At 33.5% G+C, this 14187-nt stretch overlaps 1 protein-coding gene across 3 annotated transcripts in view; it reads right to left on the reverse strand.

The window, feature by feature from the left end:
- LOC126915778 (gamma-aminobutyric acid receptor alpha-like) overlaps window positions 1-14187 on the reverse strand; it is a 102304-nt gene that overhangs the window by 37893 nt on the left and 50224 nt on the right. For all 3 annotated transcript variants that reach the window (XM_050720789.1, XM_050720787.1, XM_050720788.1), the window contains 3 exons: window positions 9148-9295; window positions 2759-2951; window positions 1718-1938 (listed from right to left, as the gene is read on the reverse strand). In XM_050720789.1, the coding sequence (XP_050576746.1) occupies window positions 1718-1938; window positions 2759-2951; window positions 9148-9254 (521 nt within the window). In that variant the 5' untranslated portion in view covers window positions 9255-9295. The remainder of the gene's footprint in view (window positions 1-1717; window positions 1939-2758; window positions 2952-9147; window positions 9296-14187) is intronic.

Genomic DNA, 14187 nt, shown 5'->3' on the forward strand with positions numbered 1-14187 from the left:
CGATGACAGAACGAACTTTCGAAGCAGAACGAAACGTTCTCAGATAATAACTGACCGTGTAAATTCGACCGCTATGGATAGTTTGTACGATCGATTGCAATATAGTTCCAAGTATAATCACGAGAATGTAACGCACAATTCAAATTATTAGATAATAAAAATTCGTTACTTTGTAACATTATGAATTCTGGAACAGATAATATAATCAATCGAATAACTCAATAAATCGTTAACCATTAATTTCTACAGTTGCTAACATGATTTCACCTAAAACTACAGAGATGTAATCTAAACAATTATTTCGATAGATCAATAAAATATTATTTGTACTAATAACGGATAAATCTTTGTACCATTGATTTAAGATCGATGATCTAGAATAAATTATTATTAAATTCTACAGCCATAAATCTAAAAATCTCATTGCATTTTCTTCAAAATTCAGAATTAAAAACTTTAAACGATGCGCAGACTTTTTATATCGAGAAATAAACTTTAAAATCACCGTCACGCTAAGAAGGAATTTTGTCATATCGTCTACTAATATCGTTTTACGTACTTGAACGTATACTCCTCTTTCTCTATTTAATTCATATCCTTCAATGCGTCAGATGAATAAACACTCGTTTTTCGCGAAGAGACCCGGGAGGATTTTATGTGGGTGATTGAATTCGAGACAGTTTTTGAACTCGATCCAGAAACGTTTGACTAGGAGAGAATTTATCATTCGCTCTCGAACGATGGTCAAACATTTTTCCAGTGTAGACACGATAGAGTCGTTTAACATAAACGCAAGTTAAGGCGGCCAGCTGGAACCGCTGCATCATGCTCGATCAAGCGAAGGACGATCACGAAACGGACGTAACGCAATAAAACAGAAAACTTGCACAATCCCCATAAACTTCACGGACTGACTGCAGTTGATTGAAAGATATTGCAAGATAGCTCAGCGTACCACGTTATTTCGTACGTTCATATTAGATATATATTTTTCTTGCCCTATTTGACTTTCTTCCCTATTTATCCTTTAATCGTTACGTTCGGGAATATACTTTTTTATTTTATCATTTAATCGTAAAATTTACGTTTAACAAACCTTCTATTTTATCCTTTAATCATTACATTTCATGTACAGGGTTTTCTGTTAGTTACGTCTCATTTAATACGTCTGATTTTCGTCAAACGATTTGCATATAATCACTATCCTTTTTTCTTTTCTTTTTTTTTTTTAATGAAGGGATTTGTCATTATACAAAGGTAAAGCTTTGGCGAATTTATAATTGAAACTTTTTCTACGCAGAATATCTGCTTCGTTCGTTATGATAAAAGAAACTCGCGTGTTAAAACCTTCTAAAAGCAAAGCATTTTTATACGGATCTGCCAAATTAAAAATTTCAGTTTCTATCTGTCGATGGTAAAGAAAGTCTTGACATTGGGCTCTTAGCCTCGAGAAACTGAAATTCTGCGTTTCTCTGAGCAAAACATTTCTACTCTGCGTTCTGGAAGAAAAATCTTAGCATTTCAGGATTAAAACGTATGTAGGTACTATATTAAAATTGGTATCCGTGATAAGACATTTTTAGGAGATTGAAATCATCTTTGAAGATCCAAAATTCGAGGACAATGAGAAGCAACCGTCGGTAATAAATATTAAAAATTATGCAAAATATTATAAATTATAGAAAAATATTATAAATCGTGTAAAATATTCACTTACCTTGAACTATACAGCACTCTGCCGTCTTGATAAAGCCTGACGAACTTATTAGGGCTGGTTATCGTGTGTAAATAACTGTGCTTTCCATTGTAAAAGTACGTATCCGGCTTCCAGATTCTTGCCAGCATCGATATACTGAGCGCCAGAGTTTCTTTGCCACCTTGAAAAGCCAAACGTCGATCCACCCACGACTGCCGGAAGTAGCAATCCATTGAATATGTCTGGAAGAGATTTTGTTCTTCTTACTTTTGTAAATTCGTATTCGATAAAACTTTCTAATCAACGAGGTCCTCTTCTTTACCATTATAGTACTCCACGATAATAATACATTATCCAATATAAGTATTGGCGTAAAAGCTTCGTGTATAATTCGAGCAAATAAGCTTTGCACTTGGTTTCGATAGATCGGAAATAATCTCATTCCTTTATATATATACAAATGTTTTGGCAGATAAATCTTAGAGTAACGAAATAAAGCGAACCATAAGATACAGTTATATTTAGATAGATAGTAAAATAAGGTTTAATTTCAAGAAATACATTAAGCTTTATTTACCAAATGTCCAGCTGGACAAATTGTAAAGTACAAATTAAATGATAATGAATGAGAGAAAAAACATTAAGCTATAGAAACAGGATATATCAAACGTGTATATATTCAAGAAAGATCGTGAAAGACATAAGCTTCGACAACATAAAGAAATACAATAAAATACAACAATCTCATTCTTCCTTATTAATATTTAACAAAATACCAATTTTATAAAATACACTAACCTTTGTTTCTTTTTATTTTTTCATTTCTTCAATTAATTCATGAACTGTCTGTGCATACGTGTAATGCTTACATTCGTACGTGTAATGCGCACATTCTGCAAATAGAAACTCACAAAACTGCTCCTACTCCTATCGAATCATGTAACGAATGAAATCGAATTTGTACCACGATGAATGAGATCCCAGGCAATTGTGTATGGCTATCTATCAAGTAGCCAGGCTGCTGCTGCTGAGAGAAACAAAGGGAAACGAAGAGATACGAACCATATCGACTTCGGAAATCGGACCCATACTGCGCACCATGATGTCGACCTCAACCGTGGCTGGTGGACCACCGAAGTCTGGTCTGACGCTGTTGTCGTAACCGCGAAGAAGATTGTCTAGTAGCTCGCTGATGTTGCTGTGATTGTTGCTCTGCGTCCTCTGCCTCGTAGACGCTTTCGCTCCAGTGGCCGCTCTGAAACATTTTTCAAAACGACCGATCTATACATCAGTGAAAAATGTGTGATTTTAAGAGAATCAAATGGGACAAGTAGAGGTAATTCAGAGAAAGAAATTTTGTAAAGCGGATTGATTTTTTCTCTTTAAGAGCGATTTAAAAAATTAAAAATCTTATACAAAAAGAGCTGTCTTAACTAACTCGTTTCTAACGAATTAACCAACTATGGTTAACCAAATATGATTAACAGTGCAAACATGCACATAATATGTACAGGTTGTTCAGACGTTTTAAAAACGCCACAGACACGTGTCTTTTGCAGTATGCGTTATCGAGATACAAACTTAAAAATTCTATGCGCCGCTGGCATTGCCGAAACACGTTTTCCAATGTGTCGAAAACAGTCAGTTAGTTCGGAGCAGTCGCTTTAATTTCTTATACCGTTCTATCGAATTTGAAAGTTTTTATTTCGGTGGCGGATGGTATAAAAAACGCAAGATTGCAGTGTTTTGAAAACGTTTGAATGTCAAGTACTAAGAATCAAGTATTAAGTTGTCTCAAAATTTTCTTTCGTTTTACAGGAAAATAATAGATGCATAACATTTTTTGTTTTATATTATTTTATATATGATCCATTTTGTTCTATTGGAATAATTCAATAAAATGGATAATTAGATAATTCAATAACATAATATAGAATAAAAAATGTTGTGCATCTGATATTCTTTATAAAACGAAAGAAACTTTTAGGACAATCTAATATAACGAAAAATGGAGGAATCCATTTAACAATTTCAATGTTACCTCTGCCGCCAAGCATTTATTTATATTACAATATTTGGTGGATAAAACTGTATTTAAATTGCATTTCTTTAGTCATACTCATAAAAATATCAAAATGCATTGAAATCCACAGTCCAGTTATCGCGCACACGTAACAAATCCGCGAATCGTTAACTGATATTCCTCGAGGTCGCTAATAGCCCAAGGAGTTTTGATTACTCCATCAATTTTAGCATATACAGAGGCCGGCTATTCATCGAGTTCGCATCGTTGCAAACTAGTAGGCAACTACTTGGAATATCGTGGTTCTAAAGCTCGAACGTGTTATAACGCCTATAAGAGAAAAACAAGGAATGTCCATTTTTAGTTGTAGATTTTATTCTATAGAACGTACTTTATCGATAACTACTAAGATTACAGAATCATCGAATCCGAAATTATTATAAAATAAAAATGTTCACGTTGGATGATATCAAATATTCAGTATGTTAATTAATTCGCTAGAACAAAGAATATTCTTTCTCTCCCTAATTTCACTATATTTTTTATTTATTCACTATAATTGTAAATATTTGTGGAAATTCATATTTTTTATAAATTCATTGAACACCCTTGCTTTGCTGATGTGTTAAAATATTAAAACTTGATTTACTCGATGAAACTATTTTGTGCCATTTTTCGTTCATTCTTTTAATCTTTCGAACGTTATATATTTTCGATTCACTCGCAAATTCGTGCGTGTTAGCGCATAAGCCTTTGTAAATGCATTACAAAACAAGTCTTTGCAAAGCACGTGCTAGGTCGTTTTGGTTTCTGTATCCTCTACATTTGAAAGTATCGAGGACATTTGGTTGTACCATAGTGTTTGTCGTTATCGCAAACTAAAGTTGCTTTGTACCACACAGCTATTGCGAAAGGGATCGTCGGAGAGGAGCGAGAGATGCAAAGGGACGGATAGAGGGAAACGTATAGCAATGTAGAGAGTATTTGTAAATTTTTGAAGCAGTTTGTAGCTGAACTTTGATACGATTAGGATTAAATCAGATGGATTTAATTTATATTAATAATTTTTAATGGTTGATAAATACATAGAAAAGTAATAAGAGTAACGGGAAAGATATTTCAGCTACTTGAAGTTTAACAATATTTATCCTTGATATTTATCTTCTTAGTGTTATTTGAGTATTTATATATTTGAGAAATCGCCCAACGATATATATGATTTTATAAACTCCCTAATTTGTAGTATTTTAGAGAACATTTTGTGCCAATGACTGAATGTGTTCCCACGCTACAAATCTCTGATTCATTGAAACGCTTTTTTACCGAGTCTACTTTGATCAGTGAACTGAAAATTCTCCAGCGTGACTTTTCCCCTGTGAAACATCATATTTGTTCTCCCTTCAACTTTAGCTGTGAAATAGCAAAATTACTTCCACGTATACCCGTACAAAACATCGTATTATCATTCTCCTTTTTGAAAAAAGACACTGAAGAAAACTGAAAACGAAAAGAATCCATAGAAACGCAAACACATTCTCGGCCCACCGCAAACATTTTCACTTTCTAGTAAAACTGATACACCTCAAGCGTTTCTCTCTCTCTCTTCCTTCCACCTATTTTCTTTTATCTTCACTCGGAGAAAGAATTTAAAAAAGTAAGAAGGACACTAAACAGAGATACAGTAAATTTGTTGAACCTAAACATTTTCTCTCTATGTAAATTAATAAATCTCGAGGGTTTCTCTCCCTCTCTTTCCTCCATTTCTTTTTACTTTCACTCGGGAAAAAAGCATAGAAAAAGAATCTTAAAGAAGTAAAAAGGACACTAAACAGAGAAACAGCAAATTTATCGAGTCTAAACATTTCCTCTCTCTATGTAAATTAATAAATTCTCTCTCTTCTTTCTATTTTTTTTTTTTTTTACCTTCACTTGGGAAAAAGCATAGAAAAAGACCTGTAAAAAAGTAAAAGAGACACTAGACAGAGAAACAGTAAATTTTTCGAGCCTAAACATTTTCTCTCCCTATGTAAATTAATAAATTTCTCTCTTTCTCTCTCTCTCTCTTTCTCTTCCCTCTTCTCTATTTTCTTTTATCGTCACTCGAAAAAAAGAAAAAAAAAAAATAGAAAAAGAATTAAAAAAAAAAGAAAAATACAGAAGGGACACTAAACAGAAAAACAGTAAGCTTTTTGGTCCTGGTGCCTCATTTTTTTCTCTCGTGTTCAATGCCGTTTCGTTTATGTTTCACGGTACAAGCAGCACATGTGTACACGTGGCACAGTGTACACACTCGGGGGGTGGAAATTGGGACGAGGGAATTTCGCCAGGATAGAACGAAAATTGCGGCTGGATCGTTTTTAAACCGAAATAAAGCGGCATTTTAATGCCTGTCCGTTCTTTTAGGTCACGATGAAAACCAGCTGCTCGATCGGACACGTTGCTACTGTTACCCGTTACCATTCCCGTCTACTATTCTATTTTCTAGGTTCTCCTATACTAGCGGTCCTCTTTGTTTGCTGACATCGTGCCTTTCGATCTCTCGATTCTTCTCGCCGCGTCTCTTCCGTACAGATCGATGCACCATGAACGACTTTTGCCTCGTGACGATATAAACAGCGCATCGTCGAGATACACATGTAAGAGGCTTTGGATATGCTTATGTAAGGATTTACATATTGAAATTATTAAAAGACAGTTGACCTGTTTGCGAGGGAAATAAGAATCCGAGTGATGCTTTCCAAGGAACGTTCTTTCTTTCATATAGCTGATTAACGTTCTCCTCGACCTCTTGCTAGTCTTTTATGTAAATACCAAGGCGAATTTTCTTTGTGGATCGACGAGAATTTTTCGCTTCTTCCAGAGATAGCAAAATTTCTTTCCAATTACAGATCTATGATGAAAATCGATGCTTCGTCGCTCGATTCGTGCAAGTCAACAGCACTTCGCTGTTGAGAAAATTAAATGTCTACTCGCTCGTTTCGACAAATGTTGGAATTTCTAGTTGATTAAAAAATTGAACGAAAGTTTCTCGAAGTATTTGGAAGGAGTGAAGGAGTTTGTTCTTGAATGACCGTGTCGTACGCTTCAAGAGACTACGATAAATGATATATATAAAATACAAAGGAGTAGAAAAATGAAACGAATTCTTATACGAAGGGAAGGAACTTTTTGGCGCGATTACAAAAACTTTGTGCATCGGATTTAGACCGCGTGCAGATCACGTCAGATTTATGTAAATTCTTTCACAAATATTTTTGGACAGGCATATTTTGAAGTTCTATAATTATATGATGTACAATTATGATTTGTATATGAGTTATATAAATGTCATAGGTCCTTTACACATTCGTGAACAGAGAATTCCAATTAGTTTACTCGATCGATCGTTATTTACTTAATTACTCGTGCTTTATACGTTATCCAAGATGATTGTATTTATATGAGAAAATCGATATTGTTGCAAAAAAATTATTTTACATATGTCTTTGCGCAACTTTAAAACGAGCAGAGCATACATCGAACGAGATATGATGTTTTCGAAATTCTAAATTAAATTGTTCGCATGATGAAACGAGGAAATGGACAATTATGAGAATAACGCCAAGAAATGGAGTGTTATTCAGCGACCGCCTCGAATTGGGTTAATTGTCTGACAAGAGGGTTCAAATCAAACAGGATTCCAACGATCTGCATTACGACGCTCATCCAACTTCGAATATTCCGTCGTTGCATTCACGGTTTCTCGTCGAACGGACACTGGAAAATACATCCTGAGCTGAGAGCTTGACCCATCGCATAAGATCAATCGTACGACTTAATCATATTGTACTTAAGTGTCTCTGTTATCAGATGATTTGACGTATCATTTTTATTAGCCTAGATATTTCTATGTTTGATATCTGTAATTTCTTTTTAATGATTTACGACGAGACGCGACGCTTTGATACAAAAAATTGATTTTGCTTTAATTATTACCGATAGTGGAATACGTTAATGCAATTTTTGTTAACACACGTCTTTCTGTTATTAATCTGATTTTGCTTAAATCGTTTCTTTATTATTCGCATTTATTTTCCAACTTTCTATTATTGCGTAAACAATTTTTTTTTAGATAAGGCAGAGTTGTGTAATGTTATTTTGCTTTTCTTTAGTGTAGCGAGAAAATGAGCGTATGATATTTGATCTTCGATCTTTATGATAATAAACCGCATATATATATATATATATATATATATATATATATATATATATATATATATATATATATATATATATAGTTAATGTAGTGTAAAACTGTCTTTTTATACTTTCGTTAAGATGCTTTTATTTATATTTATAAGATTATAATTATAAGATTTGTAGCGGCTCATGGTCGTAAAGAAAGGTCCAGGGTTTAAGCGCATGTGTTGGCTACGTGATCTGCGGAACGACGTTCGAGCCTAAGGCCTTGTAAAAGAAAAAATCCTGGCCAGGACGTTGTAAAGGAATAAACTCTGAGACTTACAAAAATGCGCAAGAGCCTTCGATACGATTCTAATCGAAAACTCTAAGATCCTTAATAGATGCACCTATGTTATCAACGAAACAATACATCGCGACCTTAAGATATCCACAGTTAATGAAGAAATATCCAAATTCAGTAATAGATATGACATAAGAGTATAACCACTAAAACCTATTAGTTACTCAATTACTTGACACGATGGATCAGATCCGCAGACTAAAAAGACATTACCATCTAGATTTAAACATTAGATTCAGCTATAATAGAATCAAACAGACGATAATCACCTATTATGCATGATATAGTACCACACCAGAATAATTTACTTATAATTCACAATAAGAACTGATTATAAAATTCTTCCAAATAAAAAAAAGGGCCTTCGATAATAAAAAAAATTGTTTCCTTATCCAGAAAGAAAACTTTCGAAAGTTTCGAAAAATCGACGGCGAGCAAACGAAGAACGGTACCAGTAGGGACTAGGTAACGCGCACGAATAAAATTGTCAAGACAGGTGTTCGAAATGGTAAGGGCCAACGAGGAAGTGCGTGCGACAAACGCCGCGGACAGCGTAGATTTCCGCGCACCGTAATTCGCGACGTATGTTTCTGACTGACTTCTGTGACTAACAGTTTCGAGCTTTCCCTCGTTTCCCTTTATATAGGTTGCCCTCGAAAGGGAAAGTTTTTTTTCAGGGTTAGGGAAACGGTTCTTTTTATTATCGAAAGCCCTTGTACATTTTTGTAAGTTCCAGGGTTTTTTCTTTTACGACATTCTAGCTTCTGACGTCGTTTCGCAGGTCATGTGACACTTGCGCTTGAACCTTGAACTTTTCTTTACGACCATGGACCGCTACAGATTTTTATAATAATATTTATATGTTTAATTATAAGATTTCTTAAAAATAATTTGAAAAGTACTTACAGGAAAGATGCGTAGGAGGTGATCAAGTTGGCGAGGGCCAGTAGGACTCGCTGCTTCATGATGTCTTGGGACCGATCCTCCCTCGCAATGCGTCCTAATTCATTCATCAATTCGATTGAAACGCCTAGCGTTCGGATACCTTTTATTTCTGAAATGAGATATTCAGAAGAACGACGGTTAATGTTTCAACAAAAATGTATCGTTCAAAGTGACACAATAATATCAAAAGTATGGTGGATAATATAACAAATAATCGGCGATTATTTCGGTTTTGTCTTTTCTTTTTATAGAGACTATAAATAGTCTAAACTTTTTTCATTCTAAGATATAATTACGATATTCAAACATTACAAGTTTATAGTTTGTTTAAAACAACTGCGTTTTCCTTTAAATATTTTTAAAAGCAAGATATTCTGCTTGATATTTTTACTTCTTCCATTTCATATGTAAATAAAGAACAAAAAATATTTTTTTACTCTGTAGTACTATCAATCTATCTATTTAATCATTTGTTTCTTTCCAAACAGACTGTCCATAATAATGAATATCTTTTTAATATAGCGACACAATTTATACAATAACCCAATGGTTTATGATATACGAATATTTATATAGGATGGCGTTATCCTGTCAAGTAGTTTTACAGAGAACTGCTCGAATTAGAGAGGAACAATTTTTGCTAGCAGACAGTAGAATCGAATCCGTTTCGAGTGTCCATTCGATCGGTTATTCCGGGTAGAACGTCGATGGTGAAACTTCGTCGAGTGTGCCGTTGATGGTGATTCATTCATCGACGAGTGAAAATAAAATTCAAAATTATTCCGGCTTTATTACGCGGCAAATGACGCAGATGAAGAAAAGAAGAGAGAAGAAAAAAAAGAGGCAAATTCATGGCGGAAGTTCGTTAAACGTTCGATGAATGATATTTTAACGACGGAAGATCTCTCTGGGGAGGACTGGAAAAAAATCATCTTTTTAATGATTTGAAAAATTCAGGTTGGGGAATACGGTAAAAAATAGACCAAAGGATTATCAACGATAACAAATCAAAGTTCTAGTTTGTAATAACTTTGTCATAGAACGATCGAAATACATACGTTGAATAATAATTTAATACTAATTTCAAAAAGACCATAAACATTGAAAGTTTTATTTACGAAGTCGGTCATATAGGAAGCAGATCATTGGAATTTCGTTTTACAATTTGTAATGTTAGAAGATAAAATTCCGTAATATAAATTGATTGGAAAAATTGCAAATGTTATGTTACTAATTATTTTCACTAATAATTTATAATTTACAATTTTCAATCCTACCTATCACTACGCGATAATTAATTGTAATCGATAACTGTACCTCATTTGTAACGACTGTTTATCCTTCTGAAATAAATATCTTAAACGAAAAACCTTGGACTAACGTACAACATTACGCTAGGTATTTTACAATCAACCAATCATCTCTTGTTCCTTTCTAAATCCTTCGACGACACGCAATTTGCTTAAAGAACCTCGAATCGTCGTATTTTCTTCGATCAATGAAATTCGCCGTTCAAGCTGTGCATCGAACAATGATTCCACATCACGCTTGAGTACGTGCATTCACGTCCGGTGGAGAACGTTTCAATTACGAGGTTGATCGGCGATAATTAATACTATTCTGTAACCGCGGCCCAAAGGACGGACGTGCGGGTGCAGCCAATTGACGGATGCAGAAAGGAATCGAATTAGCGAATTAATTCATCCGTTCTTCCTTTGTGGTCATCGTGGACATCGTTTCCACCGTTGAAACTCGGTCGGAGCTCTAGTCAACGGAGAATACAGAACGGTTGAAAACGGTCTTTGCGATGGCGTTCACGTTGGAAAATGAACAGGCCGCAAATTCCAGTAAACATGCCTCGACTGGTAAACACGTCGTCCTACGAGAGTACACACGCGAGTGCGAAAGCAACACTGGGGGAAAGGTACTTCCGAGGGTGCGTTTGACTTGCAATTTAGCTCACCGCGACATTCGTCGATAATCAGGTCGCTTCTCGTTCGACCTTTCGTCCTAGCCATTTTCCAAAATTCTAGAATGTAGTAGAACTATCGTTATATGAACACCCGTTGTGTGAATGTTTTATTATATAAACGTTCTGTTAGTTCAACGTTCTATTATTTAGACGTTACGTTATATGAACGTTCTGTTACATGAAAGTTTTGTTACATGAAAGTTCTATTAGTTGAACTTTTTTATTACTAGAACGTTTTATTACGTGAACATTCTGATAGTTGAACGTTTTACTATATGAACTTTTTGCTTTATAAACGTTCTGTTAGTTGAATGTTCTATTATACGAACGTTTTCTTAGTTAAACGTTCTATTATATAGAGATTATGTTGTATGAACGTTCTATTAGCTGAACCTTCTGTTTTATGTACGTTCTGTTAGTTGGATGTTCTGTTATATGAACGTTCTATTAGTTAAATGTTCTATTATACGGACGTTTTGTTAGTGAAATGTTCTATTACAATACCGTATGTAAACATACGAAGTGTTTACATACTTGTTTTACGAACGGAAATGTAATTGCAATACATAAAAAATTAAGTTTAAAAGATAGCAACAATATGGTAGCATGTGACTAATTGATCATGAAAAAACTGAAGAAACCAAGGAAACACCGAAGAGAGTACGTAGCAAACTTTTGCTGCATGAAGTGACAGAAGAAAATGAGGAAGTAGACTCGTGCGAAAATGATATAGATGAAATCATTGTAGTGTCACATAGAATAGTAGAATACAACGATTGTGATAAATCTACCATGGTAACGCTTCTCGTAGATCACCTAAATTCCGCACCATTGAACTTCTTTCTTTGCGGAGTAAAAGATATCGTTCAGACTTTGGTTTAATAATTTTTCACCGTATCCTATATATATGTATTATTAGTTTGTCCATTCTATTTGGCGTTATTTGATTTCATATGTCGTAAACGATTTTACATACAAGATTCTAAATTTCCATTCGATTTTGAGCAAATTTCTCTTATTGCAATTTCTTTCAATGGAGATTTAGATCAAAATAAAAAATTCATTGTTCAATTATATCGATTCGTTGTTCTTTTATAGATGTTGCACGTAGATCTCTACATTTTTGTCGTGTATTTTGAATCATACTTCTCCTTCTCTAATCGATTAACCGATTCCCTGATAGCAAACCATCGAGTGTACTGATACTTATGAGGGAGGTTGTGTGTGATCGAACAGTACGTGACAACGTTCTCGATACGACGTTGTACATGAAAGAAGATAGCTGAGATAACTGTGTAAAGATAAGCACAAGTTCGACGTTAGATCATTATTGTATTAAAAGATTTGTGTTTGAGGGAGATAGCTTGTATATGAAAGTAGTTAAGTAGCAAATAATATTATAGATCGATACTACATCGAATTGTACATAATAATTTGACAATCAATAAATTATTATTATTACAATAATAAACTGGTAAATTACAAGTTATAAATTAACGGTTATTTTTTAAATAGAATAATTATAATAATGTAATTACAATATCATTCATAATGTAAACATCTTGCACAGTGTGTTCATATATGTAGTATTTAAATAATAAATTTCTGTTTCTGTATAGAATAGATTATGCTCATTATATTGCTATAAAATATATATAACTTTCATTTCATTACACAATCGTCGTGTAATTGTAATACAGTTTTTAGAATTAATTAGAAGATATTCAAAAAATACAATTTAATTATCTCTATATTATATCACGAGGAAACTCAAGTATTTCAGAAAAAAAAAGAGAACAAATGTATGTCAAGTTGTAGTATCGTTTTATGATTTCGGTATTTTCGATGAAATGATACAATTTCTATCAGACCGACACATTCAAACGTAGCTATTGAAATTAGCAACGTTTGATTGCAGAATCGAGATTAAAAAATGACAATAAAACTGCCCAGCAACGCGTTGCATTACGCGTCAGTTTGCTGTTGATCCGAGTAAAATTCGATATGTTCTAATTAAATTTGTGGTTTGGAGAAATTGCAATTTGCATAATTATACCATCGATTTATTTCGGCAATGTTATGATTCGAATACCTACGTTCTCTTAGGATTTAAATCTTCAGGAGGTAAAAGTCGCATCTTACTATCTACTTTCTTTTAAATTATATTCTCATTTATCATAAAGACAATCATCTCTTTCTATACTCGTTACCGTGCACATAATAACAATACATAATCCTAAAATATTTAGCATAAATGCTTATTATGTAAATTAATAAATACGAAATTCTGTTTTCAATCATTTTTATAATTAGACTTTTGAATGATATTAGTAAATTATCTGAATCAGCAATTCATCAATTTGATATAAAAGAACTGCCCCATTAAAAATAAGCTGTAACAACGATAAAGTTAGTAATTATTTTCAAAGTCCATTATTTATTTCGTTATTATCTCTTTTTATCGTATTTTATACTACTGTTATTATTATACAGGGTGTATACTGTACAGCTACTTTATACAGTGTGCTCAGTTATAAAAAAATCATGCAAATTACTGGAAAACTATTAATTGTATTGAAAAACGGTTCAGACAAAAAGTGAAGAGGACGTAATCCAGAGTATTTAGTCTTTTTGTACATGACCAGCTTGAGATCGTATGAAGGTGATGTACGTTTTTGTAAATGGAATCATGCAATTTTAAACACAGTAATCGATCCGTCTCGTTATTCCCTATATAACAATATGTTAACCTATTCATAACGAAAATCTATTTTAGTTCAGTAGATATGTTAACTTTAATTTGTTTAACGTAATGTATGAGAGACAAGAAATAACGCGACGCGGTATTCTTATGTTTGCGTTACCTTTGCATTCATATGATCTCTACCTGCGTATTCATCCAAAAAAATATAGTTACACCAAAATATACCCCTTTAGAAGCCATTCACTTTTTGTCTGAACTATTTTTTCATACAATGGACAGCCTGCGTATTACTATATTATACATATTTATATTTACGTATTGTATT

Source organism: Bombus affinis, chromosome 4 (genome assembly GCF_024516045.1).
Source record: "Bombus affinis isolate iyBomAffi1 chromosome 4, iyBomAffi1.2, whole genome shotgun sequence".
NCBI lineage: Eukaryota > Metazoa > Arthropoda > Insecta > Hymenoptera > Apidae > Bombus > Bombus affinis.